At 25.6% G+C, this 25,394-nt stretch overlaps 11 protein-coding genes and 2 non-coding genes across 13 annotated transcripts; 8 read left to right on the forward strand and 5 right to left on the reverse strand.

The window, feature by feature from the left end:
- The first annotated feature begins 364 nt into the window (after positions 1–364).
- T552_01845 (mevalonate kinase) lies at positions 365–1,916 on the forward strand. The gene is made up of 6 exons (XM_018370410.1): positions 365–457; positions 499–523; positions 570–723; positions 769–1,213; positions 1,258–1,625; positions 1,666–1,916. Exons 1-6 carry the CDS (start codon positions 411–413, stop codon positions 1,872–1,874), a joined length of 1,248 nt encoding a protein of 415 aa, XP_018225691.1. The 5' UTR covers positions 365–410; the 3' UTR covers positions 1,875–1,916.
- On the forward strand, positions 1,902–3,188 carry T552_01846 (hypothetical protein). Its single transcript, XM_018370411.1, has 7 exons — positions 1,902–2,192; positions 2,233–2,337; positions 2,382–2,492; positions 2,537–2,701; positions 2,745–2,807; positions 2,850–3,012; positions 3,053–3,188. The coding sequence occupies exons 1-7, from the start codon at positions 1,948–1,950 to the stop codon at positions 3,140–3,142; spliced, it is 942 nt and encodes a 313-aa protein (XP_018225692.1). The 5' UTR covers positions 1,902–1,947; the 3' UTR covers positions 3,143–3,188.
- A 943-nt stretch (positions 3,189–4,131) lies between these two features.
- T552_01847 (cell division control protein 48) lies at positions 4,132–7,150 on the reverse strand. The gene is made up of 11 exons (XM_018370412.1): positions 7,052–7,150; positions 6,821–6,995; positions 6,498–6,776; positions 5,868–6,453; positions 5,185–5,822; positions 5,089–5,142; positions 4,899–5,043; positions 4,806–4,854; positions 4,595–4,763; positions 4,411–4,547; positions 4,132–4,358 (listed from the first exon to the last, which is right to left on the reverse strand). Exons 1-11 carry the CDS (start codon positions 7,105–7,107, stop codon positions 4,187–4,189), a joined length of 2,460 nt encoding a protein of 819 aa, XP_018225693.1. The 5' UTR covers positions 7,108–7,150; the 3' UTR covers positions 4,132–4,186.
- A 986-nt stretch (positions 7,151–8,136) lies between these two features.
- On the forward strand, positions 8,137–8,231 carry T552_05025. The gene has a single exon. It is a non-coding gene; the product is annotated as a tRNA-Leu (tRNA).
- A 531-nt stretch (positions 8,232–8,762) lies between these two features.
- T552_01849 (septum-promoting GTP-binding protein 1) lies at positions 8,763–9,757 on the reverse strand. The gene is made up of 7 exons (XM_018370413.1): positions 9,645–9,757; positions 9,523–9,597; positions 9,456–9,473; positions 9,200–9,408; positions 9,068–9,151; positions 8,950–9,024; positions 8,763–8,906 (listed from the first exon to the last, which is right to left on the reverse strand). Exons 1-7 carry the CDS (start codon positions 9,709–9,711, stop codon positions 8,808–8,810), a joined length of 627 nt encoding a protein of 208 aa, XP_018225694.1. The 5' UTR covers positions 9,712–9,757; the 3' UTR covers positions 8,763–8,807.
- Positions 9,758–10,740: 983 nt separating this feature from the next.
- On the forward strand, positions 10,741–12,646 carry T552_01850 (sodium/hydrogen antiporter). Its single transcript, XM_018370414.1, has 7 exons — positions 10,741–10,909; positions 10,952–11,029; positions 11,075–11,262; positions 11,306–11,455; positions 11,501–11,799; positions 11,843–12,087; positions 12,131–12,646. Exons 1-7 carry the CDS (start codon positions 10,786–10,788, stop codon positions 12,598–12,600), a joined length of 1,554 nt encoding a protein of 517 aa, XP_018225695.1. The 5' UTR covers positions 10,741–10,785; the 3' UTR covers positions 12,601–12,646.
- An 802-nt stretch (positions 12,647–13,448) lies between these two features.
- Positions 13,449–13,986, forward strand: T552_01851 (hypothetical protein). The gene is made up of 4 exons (XM_018370415.1): positions 13,449–13,574; positions 13,626–13,696; positions 13,739–13,807; positions 13,847–13,986. The coding sequence occupies exons 1-4, from the start codon at positions 13,495–13,497 to the stop codon at positions 13,939–13,941; spliced, it is 315 nt and encodes a 104-aa protein (XP_018225696.1). The 5' UTR covers positions 13,449–13,494; the 3' UTR covers positions 13,942–13,986.
- Positions 13,987–14,006: 20 nt separating this feature from the next.
- Positions 14,007–16,444, reverse strand: T552_01852 (hypothetical protein). The gene is made up of 3 exons (XM_018370416.1): positions 16,247–16,444; positions 15,685–16,197; positions 14,007–15,639 (listed from the first exon to the last, which is right to left on the reverse strand). The coding sequence occupies exons 1-3, from the start codon at positions 16,397–16,399 to the stop codon at positions 14,044–14,046; spliced, it is 2,262 nt and encodes a 753-aa protein (XP_018225697.1). The 5' UTR covers positions 16,400–16,444; the 3' UTR covers positions 14,007–14,043.
- Positions 16,445–17,192: 748 nt separating this feature from the next.
- T552_01853 (hypothetical protein) lies at positions 17,193–18,856 on the reverse strand. The gene is made up of 5 exons (XM_018370417.1): positions 18,645–18,856; positions 18,436–18,605; positions 18,282–18,387; positions 17,598–18,237; positions 17,193–17,559 (listed from the first exon to the last, which is right to left on the reverse strand). Exons 1-5 carry the CDS (start codon positions 18,808–18,810, stop codon positions 17,238–17,240), a joined length of 1,404 nt encoding a protein of 467 aa, XP_018225698.1. The 5' UTR covers positions 18,811–18,856; the 3' UTR covers positions 17,193–17,237.
- Positions 18,857–18,935: 79 nt separating this feature from the next.
- On the forward strand, positions 18,936–20,221 carry T552_01854 (hypothetical protein). Its single transcript, XM_018370418.1, has 4 exons — positions 18,936–19,390; positions 19,437–19,733; positions 19,776–20,089; positions 20,135–20,221. Exons 1-4 carry the CDS (start codon positions 18,980–18,982, stop codon positions 20,172–20,174), a joined length of 1,062 nt encoding a protein of 353 aa, XP_018225699.1. The 5' UTR covers positions 18,936–18,979; the 3' UTR covers positions 20,175–20,221.
- An 84-nt stretch (positions 20,222–20,305) lies between these two features.
- Positions 20,306–20,390, forward strand: T552_05026. Its single transcript has one exon. It is a non-coding gene; the product is annotated as a tRNA-Asn (tRNA).
- Positions 20,391–20,945: 555 nt separating this feature from the next.
- On the forward strand, positions 20,946–23,480 carry T552_01856 (hypothetical protein). Its single transcript, XM_018370419.1, has 13 exons — positions 20,946–21,216; positions 21,262–21,528; positions 21,573–21,744; positions 21,796–22,026; positions 22,070–22,122; positions 22,169–22,186; positions 22,231–22,370; positions 22,413–22,570; positions 22,612–22,655; positions 22,698–22,737; positions 22,781–22,979; positions 23,020–23,172; positions 23,214–23,480. Exons 1-13 carry the CDS (start codon positions 20,991–20,993, stop codon positions 23,424–23,426), a joined length of 1,914 nt encoding a protein of 637 aa, XP_018225700.1. The 5' UTR covers positions 20,946–20,990; the 3' UTR covers positions 23,427–23,480.
- Positions 23,481–23,627: 147 nt separating this feature from the next.
- Positions 23,628–25,123, reverse strand: T552_01857 (hypothetical protein). Its single transcript, XM_018370420.1, has 8 exons — positions 24,969–25,123; positions 24,763–24,924; positions 24,633–24,716; positions 24,474–24,580; positions 24,260–24,427; positions 23,954–24,218; positions 23,839–23,910; positions 23,628–23,798 (listed from the first exon to the last, which is right to left on the reverse strand). The coding sequence occupies exons 1-8, from the start codon at positions 25,075–25,077 to the stop codon at positions 23,686–23,688; spliced, it is 1,080 nt and encodes a 359-aa protein (XP_018225701.1). The 5' UTR covers positions 25,078–25,123; the 3' UTR covers positions 23,628–23,685.
- Between the last annotated feature and the right edge of the window lie 271 nt (positions 25,124–25,394).

The raw sequence follows: 25,394 nt of genomic DNA on the forward strand, positions 1-25,394 counted from the left end.
TATGCGAATTAATTTTCAGAATAATTGTATGGTTAATGATTTTTAGTAGATTCATTTAATTTATTTTCATTTTTATTTGTTTTTTACTGGGATTTTTATTTAAACTTTTATATAAATATTTTTAGAATAATATAAAATGTTACATATAAAAATGCTTATTTGTATATTCTGGATGCAATTTGTTCGTTTTTATTACTAATTTATGCTCATTAATCCATTAATATATCTATCTTATTAAGATATATTTTATAAATTTTAATCTTTTGTTATATAATAATATAATAGTAGGGTTAAAAATTGTTTAGAGTAGGGTTTAACTAATTCAGTTTTAAAATTATTAGATTCTTATTTGCTTTACTATGATTTAAAGACTGTTTATCTAATATGAGTTAAAGTAATTTTGACCTAAAATGAAGACTGTTTTTGTATCTTCACCTGGAAAAGTAATTCTTTTTGGGTAAATATGAAAATAACTGTATATTTACTTATCCTCTCAAGGGAACATGCTGTTGTTTATGGAAAAGTTTAGAAGCATTTTTTGTTTTTTGGCATTAGCTCATTGATTTTAGGCTGCAATTGCTGCATCTGTTTCTTTGAAATCATATTTAATGATATTTTCAGATGAATCAGATGAGTCTATTGTACGTATTGAATTCCCTGATATTGATTTGAAGAAATCATGGAGACAAGATAATTTTCCTTGGGGAGATTTTTCTTTAAATGGTCTTTATTTTATTTTTGGTTTTGATTGCATTTAAAATACATTAGATCCACTTTTACCCCCTCCGAAAATTGATGAAATACATATATCTTTTTTAACTTACTTTTCTAAAGATGAACCGCCGTTGTACTCTAAAATAATCCAGGCATTTTTGTATCTGTACTTGAGTTTATCACGATATGATAAAAAAAAATCTGTTACATTTATTTTAAGATCAGCAATACCTATAGGATCCGGTCTTGGGTCTAGTGCATCGATATCAGTTTGTCTAGCTGCTGGTTTACTTTTGTTTAACGATCACATTCTTCCACCAGATGGTACATTATTGGATAAAAGGTCTTTATCCATAATTAATTCATGGGCATTCAATGGTGAAATATGTATTCATGGAAATCCAAGCGGTATTGATAATACGGTTTCAAGTGAGGGTGGTGTTATTTTTTTTCGAAAGACAAATTCTAATCCTCCATTTATTTTTGAAATATTTCATGAGTAGCAGTATATTGTTTTTATTTAATTCTTAGTAATTTTTAAAGCTTCTCTGTGTTACCTTTGTTGTTAGTTAATACTTTGCAACCCCGGTCAACATCTACTTTAGTTAATAATGTTAAAAATCTTTATCAGAATTATAAAGATATTATATCATGTATCTTTGATTCTATAGATCATATTTCTATGAATTTTAAACTTTTATATGAGAAAAGTCGGGAATCTACGCATTGTTATTTAAATCGCTTACAAATTGGCACTTTAATGCGTATTAATCATGATCTTTTATGCGCTCTTGGTGTAGGCCATCAAAAATTTAATGAAATTATTAAAATCACAAATGATTATAATATTGGATGGACTAAATTAACAGGTGCAGGTGGTGGAGGGTGTGCCATAATACTTTTACGAGAAGGTAAATGTTATTTTAAGTTTTATTTTACTTATTTTAATAGAATTAAATGCTAAAAACATTCATGAATTTGAACTTCTGTTAGAATCTAATGGATTTGAAGTATATAAAGTTGTGCTTGGCGATAAAGGTGTAGGAATGCTTAATTGTGATGATGATTTTTATAAAAAATTTATAAATATTAGTAGTAAAGAACTGTTTGAGGATTTTTTAAAACTTGAAAAAACAAAACATTGGAAATATTGGACATAGATTTTTGATTTATTTTTATAATTTTTTTTATTTATATTTTTTAACGTTTTTGATCCGTTTAAAACCTTAAAAAATGGATGCTTCAGATTCCTGGAAATTGGAGTTATATGAAATATTAGATTTTGAAAATGAAGGGGCCCTTGATCCTGTTTCTCAGGATGAAGGTATTAATCCTATTGCACCTATTGCTTATCCTCTGTATTATTCCGAAGCAATGGCATATTTAAAAGCAGTAATGATTAAAGATGAAATGTCTGAGCGTGCAATGAGACTTACTGCTTACATTATTAATATGAATCCTGCACATTATACAATATGGTTGTTTCATTAGTCTTTTTTTTTTACTCATATTATTCAGGGCTTATAGAATGAAAGTCTTAATAAATCTTAAAAAAGATCTTTTTCAGGAGCTTTTATGGGTTGAACAGCTGAGCAAGTTGCATCCAAAAAGTTATCAATTATGGTGATTATGGCAGTCTTTTTAGAATGTTTTATGAATATGTAAAGGCATTATAGACAATTTCTTATGGATATGTATGGGGATCCTTCAATGGAATTGAATTTTTTAGCTGAAGTTTTACAAAAAGATTCTAAGAACTATCATGTATGGTCTTATCGGTTTTTATATATATTAGTGTCTTCACTATGTTTATGTTTTTTAGACAGTGGTTAACTGAACGATTTAATTTATGGGATGTGGAATTGCCTTATATTGATCTTTTTTTAAAACAAGACATTCGAAATAACTCTGCATGGAATTATAGGTTTTATATTGTTTTTAGAGATCATCATTATGTTTCAGATGATACCATGAAAAAAGAAATAGAGTAAACTAAGAATCTATTGTTTACATTAATGTAATTTTTAAAGATATTGTAAAGATGCTATAGCCTTTTCTCCACAAAATTCTAGCCCATGGTTATATCTTAGGGGGTATGTTTATATATTTATTTGATTTATTTATAATTATATTAGAATATTTGAAAAGTATAATCAGAATCTTTCTTTCTTAGAGCCATTTTGTCTTCAATATGCTTCTTTAAATCCAGATGAAAATCAACAAATGTCTTCTGAAGCATTAGAGTTTCTGGCGGATATATATTCTTTAAACAATACGTCTATTAAAGATGCAAAAAAGGTAAATTTTAGAGCATTTTGATATTAAAGTAATTTTTCAGGCTTTACAGTTGTTAATTGATAAATATGATACTATTAGGAAAAAATATTGGGAGTATAAAATACTATTACTTGATAGGAAAAAAGAATAATATATGAATATATATAATATTTTTAATTAGGCTTAAAATATTTTTTGATGCTGAGAATGTGAATTCTTTAAAAAAAATGTGAATATTTCATAGGTGGTGATTTTAGTGAGAGTTAATATAAATAATAATTGATATCAATGAGCTTTTTCATACGTATATACTTTATATTTGTATATATTAAAAATATAGGATTTTTTAGAAGTTAATATTTTGTAATAATTTGTAATGCTAATTTTAATATTAATTTTTTCTATATAATAATATATATATTCATTATTATGTTTCTATATATATATAGTATATAATTTTAAGTATAAAGATATTAATAAAATTCTAAATTCAACTTTAGATGATGTATTAAATCTTTATAAAAAATCTTCGTTATATTATCTTATTTAAATTCATATATTAAGTAAATTGTTTTTAATTTTTTTGTTTACTTTTTTGTCAAATATTTAATAAATTTATATAATATATTAGTTATTTATATATTATACTCTAAAAAAGAATTTTATAGGCATTTTTGTCTTTAGAGGTATTAATTTATAGCATTATATATATATATATATATATTGAAATTCTTTTACTTAATAGATTATAAATAGTTTAAGTACTTTTTATAAGGTTTTTAATTTATGATTTTTTTTAAAAGAAATTTATTTTTTGGTTTTTTGTTTAAATATTAAATTGTTATAATTTAATAATATATTATTATATATATATTTTAAAAATAAAATCTTTCAATTTTAAGTTGATATATGTTTAAAAATTGGAAATAAATTTCATTTTATTAAAAATGTAAAATTAATGAGTTAAAACATAATTTCAATATATTTTTAGGTATAGTCAATTATATAGATTAGTTTAAATTGTTAAATATATAGCTAAATTATTTAAAAAGCACCTGCATTTTTATAGAATGAGAAGTATAGTTATAATTTTATTAGTAAAATATAATAACACTTGACATATTGATATTTTGCTTTATTTTTTCGAAAAATTATAAATATCAAGTGTTATTTCTATGAAATTGCTAAGTATTATCTATAAGTATAGATCATCCCCTGTTTCTTCGCCAAATATAGCTCCTCCTGATGAATTTTCGGCTCTATTATTATTTATAGAATCTTCAAATTTAAACGTGCTAAAACCTCGATTTTGGTTAAATTGATTTGCAAACATTTCATATCTTCTGAGATCAGAATCTAACACTGATCTAATACGGATAAGATTATTTAAAAAGATAAATATAATTTATTAAGATATACCTTCGTGAATATTTCATTGATTCTTCAAAGTGGGCTCTGGTAATTTCAGGAACAGGGTCATCCATTTCTATATCTTCTATCTCATCTTTCTTTTCTTTCAGAGATTCTTGTCTTTTAATTTCATAGGATATAGATTCCTGGGAATTATGTTAGATAAATAGTATACTAGAAAAATGTTTTAAACCTTAATTGCCAATTTTGCAGCTCTCATAGTTAATCCAGCTAAGTCTGCTCCTGAGAATCCATGAGTTGCTTTTGCAATTGCAGAAAGATCAACGTTTGCAGCAACTGGACTATTACGAAGTTGAGCTTTAAGAATACTTAATCTTGAAGCCATATCAGGAAGTGGAACGCTATTAATATTAGTATTGGTGCAAATAAAATAATATATATACTAAATCAGCTGATCTAAACGACCAGGACGCATAAGAGCGGGATCAATTTCTACAAAAATATTAAAAATATAAAACTTATAGAAAATAACATACGATCAGGACGATTAGTAGCACCGATAACAAATACATTTTTCTTTAACGTCATCCCATCCATTTCAGTAAGAAGCTGGTTTACCACGCGATCAGAAGCTCCTCCAGAATCGCCAATACTACCTCCTCTAGATTTCGCTATAGAATCCTACAGATATTTTAATAAATAATAGAAATCATAAAAAAAACAAACAAGCTCGTCCAAAAATATAACGCAAGGAGAAGCAGCACGTGCTTTGTCAAAAATCTATTTTTTTAAGCATTTTTTGAAGAGAAGATGGTAAATTACGTCTCGAATATTTGATTCACTTTCACCAAACCACATAGAAAGCAATTCTGGTCCTTTTACAGAGATAAAATTTGCTGCGCATTCATTTGCAATAGCTTTTGCTAGTAAAGTTTTCCCTGTTCCTGGAGGGCCGTAGAATAATATTCCTTTGCTTGGCGACATACCAAATTTGATGAATTTCTCAGGATGTTCCACAGGATATTGAATTGTCTCTTTAAGTTCTGCTTTAACATCCTCCAGCCCTCCAATATCTTCCCATCGAACATTAGGCACTTCAATAACAGTCTCACGCAAAGCTGATGGATTTGAAACACCTAATGCAAATCTGAAATTCTCCATAGTAACTCCCAGAGAATCAAGAACTTCTGCGTCAATAGTATCTTCTTCTAAATCTATAAGATCCATTTTTTCTCTAATTTGTTGCATAGCTGCTTCAGAACACAAAGATGCAATATCGCTTCCAACATAACCATGAGTTTCTGATGCAATTTGTTCAAGATCAACATCGTCTCCTAGCTTCATATTTTTGGTATGGATTTGAAGAATCTCAAGTCTTCCTGTAGGATCAGGAATAGAAATATCAATTTCCCTATCAAATCTACCAAATCTACGAAGAGCTGGATCAATAGAATTTGGACCTATGATTTTTTTAATCATAAAAAAAAATGTAATAGAAAGTTTACGATTAGTAGCCGCCATGACAATTACATTTGAACGTGCTTTCATTCCATCCATTAAAGTAAGCAACTGTGAAACAACTCTACGTTCAACTTCTCCGTTTGTTTTTTCGCGTTTAGGAGCTATAGAATCAATTTCATCAATGAAAATAATAGACGGTGAATTTTTTTCTGCCTCTTCAAATGCTTTTCGAAGATTGCTTTCTGATTCACCGGCCATTTTACTCATTATTTCAGGACCATTAATAAGAAAAAAAAAGGCACCTGTTTCATTAGCAACAGCTCTAGCCATAAGTGTTTTTCCTGTCCCAGGAGGACCGTATAAAAGAATTCCTTTAGGTGGCTTAATACCGATACTTTTAAAGAGTTGTGGATGACGAAGAGGCAATTCAACCAATTCACGAATCTGTGCCATTTTTTTCCTACATCCTCCAATATCATCATATCCTACATCAGCAAGATTACTTTCTTCTTCTTCTCTATTAATAGGTTCGCCCTCGCAATGTATAATTGTATCTTGTGCAACAATACCATATTCAGAAGGATCGATTTCAATAACTTTGAATTCCACTTGACGCATCCCACCGCGCACCTAGAATTAATAAATCTTTAGATGTTGATAAGATTAAAGCATACTGTAAAAAGATCGCCTTTGCGTACAGGTCTATAAGCCTCAACAAAATATGGTTTAAGATAAACTTCAAAAAGAGAGCCAGTAAGACCTTCAACTGTATCTGCCAAAGGTAGAACTGATATCCTTGAAGCATATTTGATATTAGGACAAGGATAAATTGTGATAATGTCCCCAAGACGAACTCGAAGATTATTACGAACAACTCGATTAACTCGTGCAACACCATCTTCCATATCATCATCAACAAGAACTATTAATACAGTATCTCGTCTTTTTTTTCCCTATTAATTAATCAGAATCACATTAAGTAAATAAAGAGGAATACCTTGACTAAAACAGTGTCTCCGCGAAAAAGCTGTAATATTTCCACTGTATTATTGCTTAGACTAATTACGCTATTGTCATCGTTTACAGCATCATCGACAATGAGACTATTCTGCTTTTTTTTTTTTCGAAAAATACTCATTGCCAATTTGCTTTCAGATTCTAATTTTTCTACTCTAAAATATATACATTAATATTTCCCTAGAAAGTATAATAATTTTTAATAACTTACACATTTTCTTTTTTTTTGTTATTTGAATCCCCTTTTCCCAATTCTTCTGGCATCATATTGCTTCTTTTTTAGCTTTTTTATTATTTTTTTTTTTGATTTTTAGAAATCTGGGTGATTTACAATTATATAAAAAGCGATTAAGTTTGTTTGAATTTATATAGAAAATATTTAAAAAAATTAGAATAATAAGTCATAAAAAATCTTTAGTATTGAATATATCTATATAATTATATATTTTTTAAAGTTTAAAAAAAATGTTAATGTTTGATATGTTATTTTGGTGAAAAGATTATATATTTAAGATTAACCGGATTTTAAAATAAAATTATCGACATATTGATTTTAATATTCTAATATGATATTATATATATATAATTAGTTGAAATATATATGTTGTATTTGTATTTTTTTAATGAAGTAATATAATACATTTGAAAAATATTAAAGTTAAATTAAGTTTAGAAAATGTTTTTATGTTATGCTTTTAAAATAACATGATTTATGAGAATTTTTTAAAATAATTGTTTGAAAATCAAGAAAAAAATTAAAAAATATGAATTATTAAAATGTATAAAATGATAGAAATATTATTTGATAAAATATTGTAATTTTAAAAAAAAAGGTTATTTTTTGTTTTGTACCAATTAATAAATATTATATAAAAGATGTATTATTTAACTAATTTTATAGAGAGATTTCTGTATTTTTTATATAAATATTTTTATAAAAATCATATATTTTCATAAACGATGTATAAAATTAACTATTTTTCATAATTTATAAAATTATTATGAAAAGTTTTTACAATTGACAGCATTATAAGAGTATTTTTAATAATTTATAAATGTTAAGAATTGTGAATATTTTGGATGAAAAACGTAGAAGTGATCTGTAGAATATTCAAGTAATAAAATATATATTTAAAGATTGAGATATAAAAACATAATATCGGGTTGTTTTTTATGCGAGTCAAGAGTACTAAGTATTTAAAACTTTTCTTCATATTCGTAGAACTTTAAATATTTTAATTTGATATCAATACGAAATATATCTTTTTATATATTTTAAATAATTATAGACTCCATGGTACTATGGCCGAGTTGGTCCAAGGCGTGAGATTTAAGCTTTTGTAATATCTCTCATCTCGAAAGAGGCCTGGGTTCGAACCCCAGTGGTACCAAATTTTTAAGTATTTGATTTTAAATTTTTCTTAATTTATAAGTGCTAATAAGAATTTTAAAAGTTCTTTTACATTATTTTATGTATGGTAATTTTATGTATAAAAATACGATATCTTTTGAATTAAATTATTAGACAAATAATGCTTATTTAATATAAATAGATGATAAATAAAATATGTTAATTTTGTAATAATAAATTATATATGTTTTGATTTTGTTTTAAATTTTCTTTTGTTTTAGAATTAAAAGATATTTAAAAATATTTTTATAGATTTTAATGTTCAATAAAATAGCGATTTACAAACATCAAAAAATGATTACTTTTAAAATTCTATATTTCTAGTAATATTATAAATATGATGTTAGAAAATGATTAGAGGACTTAAATTTTTAGCTGCGATTTTAGTTAGAATTATTGGATATATATTTTCTTTTTGTTAAAATAAACATTTAAAATTTGAAAAATGTTTCTAAGTAATATTAAAATCTGTACGGTTGTATACGTCATTTCAAATTGATTTTTTAATATTACAAATGCAAAAATATTGTAGTTATACGAAAAATAAAAAATATCACTAAACATTGGTAAATTCCAATATTGGTTCACCAATATTAATTATTTCTGGTATAGTACATTTCAAATCAAATGCTTTTGAGAGTACAATCTTAAAAATCTTACAGTTTAATATAAATGAAAGTAATATAAATTAAAAATACCTTTTGCACATTAATAGAATGTGATGTTGAACAAAAGATAAGTGATGCTTTCATAGCTTGAGAAAAACGTCTGGCCTTTAATTTTTTAATAAATCAGATAAATATAGTTATATTATACCTGTTTAGTTATTTCTTCTTGATCTTCCCTAGGAAAGTTTGCAAAATGGTCATATTTAGTTCCAATAAGAAATGGAATAGCAGTCTTTCAGTTATTAGGGTCATATAGCATAAAGATTAATTTTTTTATTACTTTATTAAATCCCCTTGCCTGACGATACCATTCTTTTATACTGTTAAGTGTACTCTTACGTGTTAAATCAAACATAAATAAAATAGCTACTGCATCATTGCAAACTAATGGAAGCATATTAACAAACTCTCTTTGCCCTCCAAGGTCCCATATAGAAAATGTAATTTCTGTATTTCGAATAGAAATGGTTTTTTCCATAAAATTTACACCTATAAGAATTAATTTGTTTAGTCATTTTGGCAATGAAAAGGTATACCAAGTGTCTGGATATAATCTTTGGAATTTATAAGTCTTAAGATAGATTTTAAAAAACAATAACTTACCCTCATCAAATGATCCCTCTACATATTTCACCATAAGACTTGTTTTTCCTATCTGAGAGTCACCAACCATACCCACTAAAAGGAAGACAGTAAATAGAATACATTAAGAAACCCATTCCTACCCTTAATTACAACGCTAGTCTTTTTATTAGTAGGCTCGCCTTTGTTAATTGTTGTTGGTCCTGACATAGCGAATTATAAAAAGATCCTGGATTTAATACCAAAATTATGAGTTTTATATATTTGGATAAACAATTTTTCCAGAAGTTATGCAAATAAATCTCTATGACTGAAAAATATCTACAATTTCTTATTTATTTTGTAATAAGACGTTTCTTTTTAATATTTTGTTTTTCTAATCTTTTTTTTAATGTACGATGGCAACAACTTTGTTCTTAATAGTTTCATTTAAAAAATACATTATAATACTATTTGTATAATAAATCTGTTAAAATGAATAATATACGTGTTTATATTTTTTAATTCTATCTTTTTATTAGGAAGAATTTCTAGCTTTAATCTTATAATTCCTTAAATTTGTTTATGTAAATTTTTTGTTGATAGATTATTTTTTAGATTATTACCAAAAGAAGAGTAGGGAATAATTACAATGAGTAATATAAAAAAATAATATCTAAAAGACAATGCGTATCTGGAAATATTAAGAATTATTTGAAAGCCTTGAAAAAACTATATTAGAATACTTTAGACAAAACACTTTTATAAAAATGTTTTTATAATACTCCTCTATTTTAAAATTGAGTGTTATTATTTAGTATAAAATACTGTGTAGTATAATATTCTTATAAAAATTAACATGGAATTACAGATAATAGCAATTATAAAAATAAGTATTGTTATGAATTTTTTATTAGTAAAAACAATTTTTGTAGTAAAAACAAAAGAACAAAGTTTATATTTTAAATATTATAGAGCTTTTTTGGAATTTTTTGATATTTTTAAAGTATTTGAGTATCAAAAAACAAAGTCTAAAATCTATAATAAAAAGTTAATAAACGCTGGATATTATCTTAAATCAAATAGGATATAGTTTAGTTCATTAGTTTTAATGTTTTATTTGATTAGAGATTAATGTGTATTTATCAGAGGTGGAAAATTCTAATTTACTAATCGATAAACATATTTAGGCGATAAGTCTATCGAGATAAACAACTATGTATTGTTTTATGTATTTTTTAAGAGTATTATAATCATCAACAAGTTTGATTATATAGCGTGATTCTTTTTATAATTTCTGAATATATGGTATGGAATCAAGTTGGTATTTCAAAACTGCATATTGCATATATAATTCTTGGTTGTTCTGCTTCTCTATTTATGCTTGTTTCTCTTTTTATTAAACAGAGATTATATATTGGAGAAGCGAGTATTGCTACTTATCTTTTTTTTTGTTTTAATTCTTTTCTAGTGGTAGCAACTATTGTAGGTATTGTTTTTGGGCCTTGTTTTATTAATATATTTGATCCTGGTTCGTGGGGTAATATTGGTAAAGTGTATATATAAACTTTTTAAATAATTGATTGATAAATAGATTATAATACACTTGAACTTTCTCGAATTGTTTTGATTGTTCAGGTTTTTGCTGTTGGTGTAGAACTTCCTAAAGGATATATACTAAAGCATTGGAAAAGCTTGGTTATGCTTTTATGTCCCGTTATGATTTTTGGATGGATTATTACGAGTGTTATAGTGTATTTATTAGTACCAAATCTTGTTTTTGTATGTTTCTATAACATTGGATTTTTTATTTATTTAAATTTAGATTGAGGCGTTAATATTAGGTGCTTGTGTTACTGCAACAGATCCTGTTCTTGCTTCTTCTATAGTAGGAGAAAGTGAATTTTCTAAGAAAATTCCTGAGCATATCCGCAATATTTTATCTTGTGAATCTGGATGTAATGATGGATTTGCTGTTTGTTTTTATTTTTATTTCCAGTAATTATCTAATTCTAATAAGCTTCCTTTTCTATTTATTGGATTGCAATTATTAGCAGATTCGTTTAGATTAAAAACTATTGGCAAATTTTTTCTTATAAAAATACTTTATGAAGTTGTTTTCGGTTGTATTTTAGGATTAATCATTGGTTTTTTTGGAAGAAAAGTCGTAAAATTTTCAGAAAAGTATAATTTAATTGATCGTGAATCATTTCTTGCGTTTTATTTTGTGTTATCATTATTTTGCGCTGGAATTGGAACTTTGGTAGGAATAGATGATCTGCTAGTTAGTTTTTCTGCTGGTGCTGCATTTTCTTGGGAGTATGTTTATTCTTTTTTTTTTTTTTTAATTTAATTTCTTTAGTGGTTGGTTTTCAAAAAAAACTGAAGAATCGCATGTTTCTAGTGTTATTGATTTATTGCTTAATTTTGCATTTTTTGTATATTGGGGTGCTATGATACCATGGAAACAATATAATATGCCAGAGCTGGGAATAACTCCTTGGAGATTACTAATTGTTGCAATTTGTGTGTTACTTTTTCGACGAATTCCTGTTATTCTTACGTTAAAGCCTTTAATTCCTGATATTCATACCTGGAGAGAAGCTTGTAATAGTTTTTACTGAAATTGCATCTTGATTAATATTTATAGTTTTTTGTGGTCATTTTGGTCCAATGGGCGTAGGAGCTATATTTGTTTCTGTATTGGCTCGTATAGAATTAGAAACCAAAATCGGTAAGCCTTCGGAAAAGGTTCTAGCTAATTCAATTATTTCTTATCATAAGTTAATACTAATGATTTGGCCTATCACATCATTTTTAGTATTATCATCAATAATTGTACATGGTTCTTCTGTTGCAATTTTTGTTCTCGGGAAACATTTAAATTCATTTTCATTTACTCCAACCCATCATGATAATGAATGTTTGAATTGGATTAATCGTTTTTCGAAACGTGAAATTATACGTCCTGTTATATTTAGAAGAAATTCGGAAAAATATAATACATGTATCAAAAGAAAACTGAATAGAGAAAGATGTACTAGTGATCCGGTTAAGTTTTTCCCTGTTGATAATCTATCTGAACTTGAAAATGGTGACATTTTTCATATGAATGATTAAAAACATACTTTTTTGGCTCGCTCTAAGTAATATCTGAGATATTATAACAAAATAATGTCAATTTTCAAGAATTAGATGAAGGCATATGAATATATAATAGAGATATGATTAGAAAAGTCTTAGTAAAACTAAATGGCTACTGAATAATCCTAATAAAATTTTGTAAATTTGATTTTTTGGCTTTTTAAATAGATACATTGTAAGGAAATAGGAAATGGTGAAAATAATAGGATATAGGATTTAAAGTTAACTATTTATCTTTGTATGGATGGAAAATTCTTTGATAGTAATTTGATAAATCAAAATACAATGATATAAATGATTTAAGTTATAAGTGTTCTGGAACCGGTAAAATCATAAATATTGTTGAACAATAGATGTATAATAACTGATGGAAATGCAGAACGGATTTTTTAACAGAAATAGTGAGAAAAAGTATATTTAAAAAGTAAATAATATAACAATAAAGAAAAATACAAAATCATTCTTTAAATTTGTTAAATGTCAATGGTAATAGTAATAATTTGTAATATAACCTTGGATAGTTTCAATAAGAATATGATTTAATATTAAATTTAATATTTTAACTTTGTTTTTATAGGTTTTTTTAATGTTCTATATAAAATAAAGTTTATTCATTGTTGATGAAAAATATGTATATAATAAAATTATTGAATCAATTTATGGTTTTAGTCTGGTTTCAATTTAACTATGATTACTTATAATATTTCGTATATCTTTTAATTATATTTAAAAATCATTTTTAAATGTATATCGAAACATATTTTGTTGTACATATTTTAAAAATTATTTGTTTTATTAATTTCTATATTTTAGAAAAGTCTTTCATTTTTATATCAAGCAGCTTGTCAGTTTAACACTATTGTTTACTGTATGAGTGTGCCTACAGAAACAATTGTTGATTTAAGAGCTCAAGTAAGTCAGAGATTGGTTGAATCAGGAGTATATGAACGGTACAGTTTACTTATTTAAAAATATAATTATTTTTATTAATACAGATTTAGTATTTTGTTATATTTGAATAAAAGGCTTCATGAATGTGGATGGTATTCGGATATGAAAAACCATGCTCTTTGTATTTAAAAATATTTATTATTATTACTAATCTTATTATTAGTTAAAGTACGTCATCAAGAGAAGCCTAATTTCGAAGATTTAGTAAAAGAAATTGAGCGGAAAGGCCTTGGTAAATACTATATTTGCAGCGTTTTTTAATATATTAAAGCTACTGTTCCTGAAGATCTTAAGATAGAGGTTCTTGGAATGATTAAAAAATTTCTAGAAGAAGTTGTAACAATAGAAGAGACTGATAACTATTAATTTTTCGATATGCATTGTTAAAGAATCACTGGTATATGAATATGTAGATTCTAAATTACATAAAATTTATCTTTAATGCAATGTAAAAATTTATTTAGTTTTTTATAGTTCTAATCTTTCAATAGAGTATTTTCCAACAAAAAAATTTTTTTGATAGCCTCTTGCTCTTTTTGTTTTTAAATGGTTTTCTTGTAAAGTTGATTTACTAGACAGTTGATTTGATAATGTTACAGCATGTGACCGAGTGTTTTTTTTAAGATTAATATTACTACTCTGATTTAATTTGAATTCCTGATATTTTTGATTAATATTCTTATGACCTCCAGCTCTACGAATAAGTTCATCTAACATGTTAATAATGTAATTTATATCCATTATTTCATTAATTGTTCTTTTCAAAATATCAAAAGTGACATTAAAAAAAGATGGTCTTATATTTTGTATAGTTATTCCACATATTCCTATAGTGTCTAAAGAATTTTCTAGCATTCTGTAAATAACTAATTCATCTCTAATATAAGATAGTTTTTTTAATTTTTTAGATTCTATTTTTAATATTTGTTTTCCTAACAGATTAATTAATTTTTCCATTTCGTTTCCTGCAAATTCTGTTTTTAATGCAGATACTATTTGCTCTTCTGTGTAATTATTCATCATTTTCAAAACTTTTTTGAAAATTTTCATGTCCATAGGATCCCTATTTAGAACATACTTTAATGCAGATGCCAATTCTCTTGGTGGTAATAGATCTGAACTTAAAAACAAATTTAATAATAATGATGAATCTAGAGTTACAATTGCATCTATAAAACCTGAAAATTCTGACTTTAATAATGACAATGGGGCTACCCTAATGAGATAATTAAGGGTTTTTTTAGGATAAAATAGTATTTGAAATTTCGCTGTTTTATTTGAATTGTGTATATCCTCTTTTTTTGCTGGTAGAAATATCATTTGAGTGATTTTTTCTAAAATTTGAGGCGATAGCTCAATTTTTCTACTTTGTGTATTGGATTTACTATAACTATTTTCCTTATTAAAGTTTTTATTTTGTAAATTGTTAGTAAATTTTTTTGTATTAAAGCATTTAAAAAAAAATATATCAAATTTATTACCATCTTTAAGTAAAGAATATTTCTTTAATTTTAATAAAAATGACTTGGTTAGTTTTTCCTGTTCTTTTAGATATTTTTTTGTTTTTTTGGGTGATTCTAGGACCAATACATTAGATCTTTTTCTTTCAAAACTTGTAACGGAGTTTATAACCATGAGATTAGATTTTTTTTTGTCTTCAACTTTTCCAAGCATATCAACTAGAAAACTATTTTTTGAAGATGAAATAGTAGATAAAATGACAAATTCTGTATTAGATAGAACTAATAAGGCATTTCGAAATTTTGATGATTCAGATGTATGTATAATTATGGGTGCTGTGTTTATATGTGTTACTTCTTTTGAAAAGAAAAATACTTGATATACAGCATCAAAAAGTAATATTTTATTTGTTGTACATATTATAATATGATGATTATGAAATATTTCCAAAAAAAAAGGAGTTGAAAGTTCTTTAGAAAATTTCGTTTTTGATTTAAACTCAATATTTGAAGATGTTAATATATACGTAAAAAGATGAGTTGATGTAAGATGATAAATAATGCATTTCTCAGTCAAGATAATTCTGTGATTTGTATCAAAATCCTTAAATATTATATATACATTTTAAATAATAAAAAAACGAATTACCATTGTCAATATTCCAGTGATTGTATTAAGTTTTGTGCATGTTGTTTCGCATATTTGAAAAATATTAATAATAATAATTCGTGAATTTTTTACTGAGATCTCATATACAATATCTTCTTCTTTACTTTCAATTGAAAAAATTTCATATGGTAATTTGACTTTAATTTGACCACAATGAACTATGTTTGAAATATCTGTTGAAACTTTACAAATAATATCCAGGTAGGAATTGTACTGAATAATCTCCCCTGATTCAAAGAATGAAATAATATAATCTTGTAGTAATTGAATGTTTATAACTTTGGACTCAATATTTATAAATTTAAATTGTAGTTCGTCTAAGTTGGATTTTTCGATCCATAAAAGTAATTTTTGGTACTTTGTATTTACTTCTACTGATCCAGCTATAGTTTTTCGTTTTTTATTGGTTTCTTCCCGTATAGAAATAGGTGCACATGAAAATTGTACATTTCCATTTACAGGATAATTTGTAATTATTTGACCTGAATCCGCCTATTTTAAGAATTAGAACTGTTACATCACAGAGGAACTATATTCTTACATCGTAGATGTTAATTCCTACTCCATTAATCGCTATTACTATTTCATGGTAACCTTTAGGAAAAACATTTGCGATTTGACATTGTCTATCAAATTTTGAGTTTATAGGATATGGAATCTTTGTAAGGAAATAAGGCTCTGAAATGGACCCCATATCATATTATAGAATAGTAATATATTTAAAATGTATGTTCATTTAATTTTAGATGAATTTACTTTTTGATTAAAAAAAATCGTCGATAAAAGTTTTAAAAGTTATTTTCATTTAATCTATTTAAAGAAATCAAGATCAATTTTTCTTTTTCTTAGACATATGTTTTATTTATATGCTCTATGTATTACAAGAAATATTATAAAAAAATAGAACTTATATTTATATATATTGATAAATAAATGAAATTTGAAGGATTTTGATATTCTTTTCTAATTTCTAGCTCTCAAATATTTGAATTAAATGATTTAAGGATAAGATATCAACATTAAATAATGTATTATAATTCTTTTAGATAATCTTCGAAATATTCATAAAGTATTTAAAAAAAAAAAAAGTAAATGTCTCAAATGTTTCTGTTAAATAATTAAATAAATATACATCTTGCATATGTATGATTCTTTGAAAAAAAAGGGAGACTAATTTGAAAAATATTTTTATATTGATTTTTTTGAAATTCGAAAGTATCTAAATATTATATATCTATAATTTTCGACTGTAATTATTTTAATTTTCAATTTTTTATAAAATATTAAAAAAACTATATACAAATCAATTTAAAGCTTATACTTCGAATTTCGTATCTTTATAGATGCTGTTTTTTTTTTGAAATTTGCATGTTTATGCTTAATAAGATATATAACAACATAAGAATAGTTTTTATCGAGTGTAAAAGAAACTTGCTTTAGAAATCAAGTGTTTTATTTAAATATCTTTTAGATATTATGTTTTATACCCTTAAACATAATTTCCAAAAAAAATAAGCTATTAAATATTATATTTATATACTTATAGTTTTGAAGACCTGTATTCCTGTAGAACTTGTACTTACGACACATCCCGGGATTTGATGATGCCAATGTGCTTCTTTGATATCTTTTCCTCCCATATGTATAAACATTAGTTGATTAGGTATATGGTCAAGATCGTCTGCTTCTTTTAAAGTTTGACATTCGTTATCCACCTCCACAGATAAATCCCATAATGAAACATGATTTTTATCTGATACTGAAATTACTGATTTTTCGGATGGATGCCACTCTATAGATGTTATGGGAGCTGTATGCCAGGAAAATGACGCAATAAATGATGGAATAGATGAACTATATTAGTTAATTTTAAATATTTTTAAAAAGAATACCTTTGAAATGTACGTAAATCCCATATATTAAACTTTCCATCATCTGCTCCTGTTGCCATTAAATATGATACATTTTTGTTCCAGCTAATAACATTTATATCTACGCCAGGGTGAAGATCAGTACTTAATGCGGGTTTGTGTTTTTTATTTCGTATATCCCATATTTTTACAGTTCCGTCAGTACTTGCACTTGCAAATACATTTTTCTCAGAAGGAGACCAGGCAAGATCTTCTACCGATGATATATGTCCTAAAAATGGTGTTTTTTCCGTAAACCATGAGGCTTCTGAAAGAGATGTTAAATAAATAAATCCATTATTGTCACCTGAAATAAGAGAATTATGCGATGATAATATATTCCAATCAATTGCATATCCTTCTATTTTATGATTTAAAACAGTATAGATAGGTGAATTACATTTTTTAGCAACAGATACACCAGGGTTATTAATTGATAATAAATGAGGCGCGATATCCCATATATGTACTTTTCCTGTTTCACTAAATGATGCAACAAAATAATTTTCGTTTTCCTTAAAAAATGCTCGAATGCGATTTGTAGTTCCAAAGGTAGGTAATGATCTATATTCAAGAATAGGATCTTCGTCTATATCGGAATCATTTGAATTAATTGAGTCATCTAACGTATTTGTTATAATTGTCAATGTATTTTTCCATACTTACCATCATATTGAGTTCTACACAAATGCGATAATTTCATAACAGTAATATTATTGTCTTTTTTAATATCTGCTTGAGTACCTGATACAAGATATACTGTTACAGGATACTTTAAGTTATAAGTGTCTTTATATGTTGTTATATATCTAATGCTTACATTAGTCATTAAACCTGAATTGTCCTTTAAAATATCAAAGCTTAAATATGGCCATTGAACATTGATAGAATGAAGCATTTCATATGCTGACTGATCTGGCTCAAGAATTTCGTCTTCTTTCAATGATCGAGAAGATGGAAGATATACTTTTACTTTCTCATTTATTGGATCTATATTAATTATTAGATATATATAATAATGAAAATTACCTTCATTAATATCTTCTTCTATATACTCTTCACTTTCTATTTCATCTTCCCATGGATCTTCAAATTCGCCTATATTATCTTCATTTTTTTCAATTACTGAAGACTTAATTATATTTTGAAAATGTGTATTTTCTTTAGAAGATTCTAATTTTTGTCGTTTGTGCATAATAATAAGTTTGTACTGATTTTTTTAAATATTTAACGATTTTTCATTAAAAAATTACGGTCAGAAAACGAAAGATTTGCGTAAAAAATATTTCATATTGATTAAGTTAAATATTCTAATAGCCTATGTAGGTATAGTCTGAAAGAATATTCTTTTCAGATTTCGGGTTATGAAGGAATCAGGGTTTCAAAAACCATGTATAAAGTCGTTTGAAAGATATTTGAAAATATATTTAAGGTTTATTAAAAAACATACATGGATTGGTTCCTTGTTACTTCTGGTATCGTCATACGTATTATATTTTTTAAGGGGAAAGGGTTTTAATGATTTTTTATATCCTTTTTTATTTTTATCATATCCTATTTCAGATACATTTCCACTGCAGTATGGAAAAGGATATAAAGATTTATGTTTTGTTACCTTTCATGTTGTTACTTTTATTTTTTTAAGGGATTTTTTAATGCATGTTTTGATTAAGCCTATTGGTCAAAGAATTAATATTAAAAAACGTAAATTAAAGCGTTTTATGGAACAAGGATATAGTTTATGTTATTTTTCAATGTCTTCTGTTCTTGGAATTGTAAAGTTTAACATATCTAAGATCGTTATACTGCTAACATAAATAGTATATTATGTCTCAAACTCGTATTTGGTATTTTAATGTTGATGCTTTTTATGATGGTTATCCACACAAGACACATAATATATATTTTAAGGCATATTATCTTCTTCAATTTTCTTATTGGATTCAACAAACATTTGTTTTGGTTCTGAAGCTTGAAAAACCTAGGAAAGATTTTAGAGAATTTGTAATTCATCATATTATAACGCTTATTCTTATTGGTTTGAGTTATCGATTTCATTTTACATATCTTGGTCTATCTGTATTCATTACTATGGATACTTCTGATGTTTTTTTGTCTGTAAGATTTTTTGCATTGTTTTTATCATGTCTAAGGTCTTAGTTATCAAAGTTAATGAATTATATACAATGTAAAGGACAAGCCCTGGTTTTTGGGTTTTTTATTCTTTTATGGATTTACGGGCGCCATTATTTGAATATTGTTTTCCTTTATTCTATTTTTACTAGTTTTAAACATATTGGTTCATTTGAATTATCATGGGAAAAAGGCCATTACAAATGTTGGATTAGCCAGATTATTACATTTATATTGTTATTGGCATTGCAAATTGTGAATATATTATGGCTAGTTCTGATTTTACGTATTGCATATCGCTTTGTTGTACATGGAGAGGCCAAAGATGATCGAAGTGATGAGTAAGTTTTTTTTATCTTTTTATATTTATTTAATATGATTTTTAGTGAGGATGAGAAATCGTTAACAAAAGAAAAAGGAGAGTAATTTTTTTTTTGATATTTTTATCATTTTATTATTTGTACAATATAAAGCATTTTTTGACCTTATTTTTGGAGTTATTTAATATAAACTTTATATGATATATTTATATTATATATAACATAATTAATTATCAAGTCTCCGTGGCGCAATTGGTTAGCGCGTTCGGCTGTTATTACATAAGTTACCGAGAGGCTGACAGTTCGAGCCTGTCCGGGGACGTTTAATGAACATTATTTTAAATTAGTATTCCTATTTTTTACAAATGTTTATATCTTTTTATAATAGAATCTTTTTTTTACTTCAATGTTTTTAATAAGATTTTTGTTTTTGAACAAATAACTTATTTTTTCCTCTAAAGTCTTATTAGTGTTTTTATTTTAATAAAGTATGCATCATTAGAAAATGTTTAAAACATTAGTGAATAATAATAGTTAATAGTTTGAAAGTAGTAAATTTGTTATTTTGAATATATATTATATAGAAATACAATCATAAAGCGAGTTCTCTGTAAAACAAGCACATATAAAACAAGATCTTTTAGGAAGCGAGTTAAATGTATATACATATAGGATATAAGAGTATAAAAATATTAGTAGATGGTTCTATAATTATAGAGTAAAGTGATATTTTTGAATCATTAGCATATTAATGGTTTTCTATTTTTGTCATTACTTGCGTGAAATTGTTAAATAACTAAGAATTATCGTTGAAGTTTATCGATTACACTAAAAAATGTATTTTTGAATTTAGATTTGAATCTATAATAAATAGCATACATTGAAGATAGGATATATGCATGAATAAAACGCATGTTTATATATGGATAAGTTATCTAAGAAGTGTGTATTATACGAAATGTCGCCTTTGGAGTCACCTGAAAGTGGCTGTTTTATAAAGGTAGCAGGAACTAAAGACTCTAATAATGAACCTTATCTATTTGGAAGGACTATGTTTGAAAATGAGATTATTGAAGATGATGCTCCACTGTTATTAAGTTTTTTAAAGAAATGTTTTACCGGGCAATGTGAACAAGAGTATTTATTAGGTATTTCTTAAAACTAGAGTGAATAGTCTTATTTTGATTTGATAGATGAAATTGATGTCCCTTTTGTTTATCAAAAAATGTTTACTCTTTTGTTTAAGAATGAGAAAGGAACATATTGTTTTTTACGGAAAATAGTTGAGCTTTCGGGACTCCCTGATTATGAAATTAAACATATTATAAATATGATGTTTTTTGGAATTACTGAGGATATGCCAATTTGTAAATGTCGTTTTTATTCAATTATTGCTTTGATTGGAATTGCTCAAAATGGAGAATGTGCAAGCGTTGAAGAATTGAAAAAATATAAAAATAGTATATATTTTATTTTTTCTATATGTTTTAAAGATATGTTCTAGATCTTCCTATTCCGAAGTTACAAGATATAATTGATAAATACCTTATATCCCCTGACGATAAAATATCTGATGCTAATGTTTCTTCATCTGACTCTGTTATGTCTTCCAAACAAACTATTATGTTTGAGTCTGGTTTTGAAAGGACAAATGATACTCAGAAACCTGTATCTTTGTATGTAGAAAATGTGTTAGATGTTCATGCATTCACCTTATATGATTTTAGGAATTCTGGTTTTATTGACTATAATGTTAATGAAAATTATTTTGAAAGTTTTTCTTCTCATAGAATTTTTAATATTATGGATTTGGCGCATTTTTTTTCTTCAGCTGATCGTATAACTATTTATATAGCTACTAAAAAAGAAGGTTCTTTTTTATTTAAACATGACAATTATGTTCTTTTTAGTGTAATTCGTGGTTCTCGTGTCATTCGCCGTTATAGTGATTTTTTATGGTAAATTTTGGATCTTCTATATGTCATTCATTTATGTATTTAGGCTTCAAGAGTGTTTGATAAAAAAATATCCTTTTCGTCAAGTACCTTTGATGCGTAATATCTATTTCTTTTTTTATTGTTAAAATTGACCACATTTTAGCACCAAAGTGTTTTTCTGGTACATCATTTTTCTATTCTGCTTAAGATCTTAGTTTATTTTAGTAAATGGTCATTATTTATCGAGAGATTCTGCCTTTTTAAAGAGAAGATATAAAGGACTTTCTAGATTTATCAATGCAGTTGTTCGTCATCCCATATTTAGAGATGATCCATTAGTAATAGCATTTCTCACTGTTTCTACTGTAGTTTTTTATTATTTATATTTTTAAATTTATATTTAATAGGAATTCTCTTTATGGAGAAAGCAAACTGTCTTATCAATTCACGATGAATTTCAAGATAAAATTATGATAGAGGACTTGGGATTGATGTTTCCTTCAAATTTTGATGAAATTATTATGAATATTAAAAAAACAATAGATTTTCAAATTTATAATTATACGTAAGTGGTATTTATTTATTGTAATCATTTAAATCCTGAAGGAAGTTATGTTTGATTATGGATCGTTTATTAAAATATCAAGAAAGTATTTTTATGGTATTATTTTTGTTAATATTGATAAATCTAGAATCTGCTGAAGATATGATGCTATTTGCATTTTGTTTGAAGTATAATTAAATGAATATAATGCATAGATATTAAAAAAGGTAGTGTTCTTGCTGATGGAACTAAGCCTGTTCTTATTGATGGGATAATTAATGATTCCTTCTCCTACATTAACAAAGGGACGTTTGTTGTATCTAAACATTTTTTAACGGCACAGGAATTTTTGGAGGAAGAAGCTAAAGTTTTGAGTGAAGGGATACTAGAAGATTTAAAATCCCAGAGGGATAACCTTATAGCAATTAAAGTGGGTCATAATTTGCATATCATTTTCTAATGATTTAAAGAATATGTTTGATAGAAAAGATAAGTTAGATATCAACAATATTCCTTTTCTTGAGAAAAGAATAAATAGCAACGTGAATAAACTTGCTGATTTGAATACAAGATCTCATTTAAATTCATTATCCAGGGATGAAATTGAACAGTCTATTATGAAGGTATATTCTCCTCTTAATTGTTTTAAATCTAAAAAAATAAGGACAAAAAATTGATACTTTCTCAACAGTCTCGTTGCTTTTCTATTAATAAATGTATTTTAAATGAGTTAGTATATTTCCAGATTAGTCAAGCTCATATAGGGAAATTATATAAGGATTATGTGCAAGAGCGCATAAAATATACTGAGTTGTTAGCAGAAAATTGGAGAAGTATGGAAATTCAAATAACATCTATTCCTTTTGGATTTGTCTAAAGTTTATTTAAAGTATAATCAATATTTGTTTAGTTTATACTTGAATTCGATACTATCTGTTGTATGTAAACTATATTTGTATGCTTCAGTATGATATAATTATTTATATCAGATTAAAAAGAAAGTTTACATTGAGAATAACTAGAATTTATGAAATATATTCCAATCATAGACTTATTTAATATTGTATTTGGAATTCAATTTGGATATAGTTATAAGTTTTCTATTGCTTTACATGGAAATTCTATATCATAATCTATCATAATGCATCTTCGAATGTACTAAATATATCGGATTCTTTTTTAGTTTTTTGAGTAAAATTAAAAGGTTGATTTAAGGTGGTGGGATTTTTGATTTGTTTTAGCATAAAAACTGAATTCTTTAGTATATAAAAAATATATGTGGTTTATACTAGGGTTTTTTTCATCCTTTTGTAATTTCTGAAATAGTAATAAAGGTTTTTCATTAAGTTCTATGTATCTTTCTGAAAAAAATATTAAAAAACGCCCAAAAATGAAAAAAAATACCTTTGTCATCATAACATAAAACTAATGCATACTCTTTCCAGTCAGAACTTATTTTATATTCCTTTAATGCTGCAAGTAAAACTTTTCTACATGAATCATTTAATTTAACACGAAAGGATTTGAACATTTCTATGCTTTTGTGCGACTTCTTAGAACTTACTGGGGATACACATTCATCAGTCATAACATATTCACTTTTAGTTTGGTTAGAATTGTTTTGATTCATTTCAAATTCTAGGTTATCTTGTATACTATGTATTAATTGCTAAAAGGTTTAGTTATGAAATATATATGCAATTTTCTTACATTTTTATAAGTCTCTGTTGGAAACGTTGGCGAATCAAGCTCAGAATCTAGTTGTATGGGTGATATCTGAGAATGTGTAGGTGTAGTTTTTAATTGTAATGTGTTTTCATGAAATTTTTTAAGTGATAAATCATTATTAGTAACCTCAGTATCCGATTTTTCAAGTGGCTGTTTCTTTTTAAAATGCTGGATCTAGATAGTTCTGGAAATTTACCTTTATATGTTTGATAATTTTAAAAATATAAATTATATCTTCTTGAATTTTGGATAAATCTTTTTTTATATTTTTTATTTCCTTCTCGAATTCATTTAAATGTTTCCCTGGGAATTATTAAAATATAATTGTTCAAATGTATAAATATTATTATAATACCATATGAAAGGACAGCTTGCGTTAATTCTTCCGTTTTGTTAATTTCTGATTTACCATATTCAGAAAGTCTCTCCATTTCTAGCGCTTTAAACATTCAATTTTTGTTTTAAAAATAATAATAGTTGCTTACAGATGGGTATATAATGCTCTGGTTCAATAGGAATATTTTGATCAATTTTGATACGATATATTGCTTTAAGAAAGCTAAGTCGATGGCCTGTACTCGAAATTCCTATTTCTTTAAGTGATTCATGGTTTAAGTGTATTAGAATATCTCCAGATATATTATTTTCTGCAAAATTTTAGGAAATTTTTGTAAGTATTAAAATAATAAACCTTCAAATTCTTTTTCATACTGAGAAAAATTTATATGCTTTAACCATTGAATAACATCCTCTACGCTCCATGATGTGATCGTTTTTTCTAGAAGTCCAAAAGAACTCATTTTTAGTTTTATTTTTTAACTAGTTTTTTAAAAATATAAAATATTTTTTAGAAGTCTTTTTTTGAATTCTGAATCCCTATTTTAATATAATTTGATTAGATAATGTGTTTTTTATATTATTTAATAAATATTTTTCTGATTATTTTATTTTAAATTAGTTTCATTTTTTAAATGTAATGTTTTTACGTTTGTAATTTGTTAGATTATAAAAAAAATAATAATGTAAATCAAAAAATAGGGTTATATATATATTAATCTGTCTAATTATTTAGACTTTTTAAAATATAAATAAATGTACTTAACATTCCAGAGATTCT

The sequence above is a fragment of the Pneumocystis carinii genome (assembly GCF_001477545.1).
Source record: "Pneumocystis carinii B80 chromosome Unknown supercont1.8, whole genome shotgun sequence".
NCBI classification, from domain to species: domain Eukaryota; kingdom Fungi; phylum Ascomycota; class Pneumocystomycetes; order Pneumocystales; family Pneumocystaceae; genus Pneumocystis; species Pneumocystis carinii.

What these genes read in the sequence shown, in the direction of transcription:
- T552_01845 (XM_018370410.1), top strand. Translation starts at nt 411, where the DNA reads ATGAAGACTGTTTTTGTATCTTCACCTGGAAAAGTAATTCTTTTTGG. An exon ending in GGAAAAGTAATTCTTTTTGG is followed by an intron (nt 458 to 498) that starts GTAAATATGAAA and finishes TATCCTCTCAAG; the next exon opens with GGAACATGCTGTTGTTTATG. An exon ending in ATGCTGTTGTTTATGGAAAA is followed by an intron (nt 524 to 569) that starts GTTTAGAAGCAT and finishes CATTGATTTTAG; the next exon opens with GCTGCAATTGCTGCATCTGT.
- T552_01846 (XM_018370411.1), top strand. Translation starts at nt 1,948, where the DNA reads ATGGATGCTTCAGATTCCTGGAAATTGGAGTTATATGAAATATTAGAT. An exon ending in CCTGCACATTATACAATATG is followed by an intron (nt 2,193 to 2,232) that starts GTTGTTTCATTA and finishes CATATTATTCAG; the next exon opens with GGCTTATAGAATGAAAGTCT. An exon ending in CCATGGTTATATCTTAGGGG is followed by an intron (nt 2,808 to 2,849) that starts GTATGTTTATAT and finishes TAATTATATTAG; the next exon opens with AATATTTGAAAAGTATAATC.
- T552_01847 (XM_018370412.1), bottom strand. Translation starts at nt 7,107, where the DNA reads ATGATGCCAGAAGAATTGGGAAAAGGGGATTCAAATAACAAAAAAAAA. An exon ending in GCAAAGGCGATCTTTTTACA is followed by an intron (nt 6,454 to 6,497) that starts GTATGCTTTAAT and finishes TATTAATTCTAG; the next exon opens with GTGCGCGGTGGGATGCGTCA. An exon ending in TTATATTTTTGGACGAGCTT is followed by an intron (nt 5,044 to 5,088) that starts GTTTGTTTTTTT and finishes AAATATCTGTAG; the next exon opens with GATTCTATAGCGAAATCTAG.
- T552_01849 (XM_018370413.1), bottom strand. Translation starts at nt 9,711, where the DNA reads ATGTCAGGACCAACAACAATTAACAAAGGCGAGCCTACTAATAAAAAG. An exon ending in GACTAGCGTTGTAATTAAGG is followed by an intron (nt 9,598 to 9,644) that starts GTAGGAATGGGT and finishes TCTTCCTTTTAG; the next exon opens with TGGGTATGGTTGGTGACTCT. An exon ending in AGGCAAGGGGATTTAATAAA is followed by an intron (nt 9,152 to 9,199) that starts GTAATAAAAAAA and finishes AATAACTGAAAG; the next exon opens with ACTGCTATTCCATTTCTTAT.
- T552_01850 (XM_018370414.1), top strand. Translation starts at nt 10,786, where the DNA reads ATGGTATGGAATCAAGTTGGTATTTCAAAACTGCATATTGCATATATA. An exon ending in GGTGCTGCATTTTCTTGGGA is followed by an intron (nt 11,800 to 11,842) that starts GTATGTTTATTC and finishes TAATTTCTTTAG; the next exon opens with TGGTTGGTTTTCAAAAAAAA. An exon ending in TCATACCTGGAGAGAAGCTT is followed by an intron (nt 12,088 to 12,130) that starts GTAATAGTTTTT and finishes TAATATTTATAG; the next exon opens with TTTTTTGTGGTCATTTTGGT.
- T552_01851 (XM_018370415.1), top strand. Translation starts at nt 13,495, where the DNA reads ATGAGTGTGCCTACAGAAACAATTGTTGATTTAAGAGCTCAAGTAAGT. An exon ending in GAATCAGGAGTATATGAACG is followed by an intron (nt 13,575 to 13,625) that starts GTACAGTTTACT and finishes ATACAGATTTAG; the next exon opens with TATTTTGTTATATTTGAATA. An exon ending in TATGAAAAACCATGCTCTTT is followed by an intron (nt 13,697 to 13,738) that starts GTATTTAAAAAT and finishes TCTTATTATTAG; the next exon opens with TTAAAGTACGTCATCAAGAG.
- T552_01852 (XM_018370416.1), bottom strand. Translation starts at nt 16,399, where the DNA reads ATGGGGTCCATTTCAGAGCCTTATTTCCTTACAAAGATTCCATATCCT. An exon ending in TAGGAATTAACATCTACGAT is followed by an intron (nt 16,198 to 16,246) that starts GTAAGAATATAG and finishes TTCTTAAAATAG; the next exon opens with GCGGATTCAGGTCAAATAAT. An exon ending in TCACTGGAATATTGACAATG is followed by an intron (nt 15,640 to 15,684) that starts GTAATTCGTTTT and finishes ATAATATTTAAG; the next exon opens with GATTTTGATACAAATCACAG.
- T552_01853 (XM_018370417.1), bottom strand. Translation starts at nt 18,810, where the DNA reads ATGCACAAACGACAAAAATTAGAATCTTCTAAAGAAAATACACATTTT. An exon ending in ATTCAGGTTTAATGACTAAT is followed by an intron (nt 18,388 to 18,435) that starts GTAAGCATTAGA and finishes TATAACTTAAAG; the next exon opens with TATCCTGTAACAGTATATCT. An exon ending in GATTTACGTACATTTCAAAG is followed by an intron (nt 17,560 to 17,597) that starts GTATTCTTTTTA and finishes TAACTAATATAG; the next exon opens with TTCATCTATTCCATCATTTA.
- T552_01854 (XM_018370418.1), top strand. Translation starts at nt 18,980, where the DNA reads ATGAAGGAATCAGGGTTTCAAAAACCATGTATAAAGTCGTTTGAAAGA. An exon ending in TGTCTTCTGTTCTTGGAATT is followed by an intron (nt 19,391 to 19,436) that starts GTAAAGTTTAAC and finishes TAACATAAATAG; the next exon opens with TATATTATGTCTCAAACTCG. An exon ending in AAAGATGATCGAAGTGATGA is followed by an intron (nt 20,090 to 20,134) that starts GTAAGTTTTTTT and finishes TATGATTTTTAG; the next exon opens with TGAGGATGAGAAATCGTTAA.
- T552_01856 (XM_018370419.1), top strand. Translation starts at nt 20,991, where the DNA reads ATGGATAAGTTATCTAAGAAGTGTGTATTATACGAAATGTCGCCTTTG. An exon ending in TTTCAAATTTATAATTATAC is followed by an intron (nt 22,571 to 22,611) that starts GTAAGTGGTATT and finishes TAAATCCTGAAG; the next exon opens with GAAGTTATGTTTGATTATGG. An exon ending in TTTATTAAAATATCAAGAAA is followed by an intron (nt 22,656 to 22,697) that starts GTATTTTTATGG and finishes TGATAAATCTAG; the next exon opens with AATCTGCTGAAGATATGATG.
- T552_01857 (XM_018370420.1), bottom strand. Translation starts at nt 25,077, where the DNA reads ATGAGTTCTTTTGGACTTCTAGAAAAAACGATCACATCATGGAGCGTA. An exon ending in GTATGAAAAAGAATTTGAAG is followed by an intron (nt 24,925 to 24,968) that starts GTTTATTATTTT and finishes AAAATTTTGCAG; the next exon opens with AAAATAATATATCTGGAGAT. An exon ending in TTTATGTTATGATGACAAAG is followed by an intron (nt 23,911 to 23,953) that starts GTATTTTTTTTC and finishes TATTTTTTTCAG; the next exon opens with AAAGATACATAGAACTTAAT.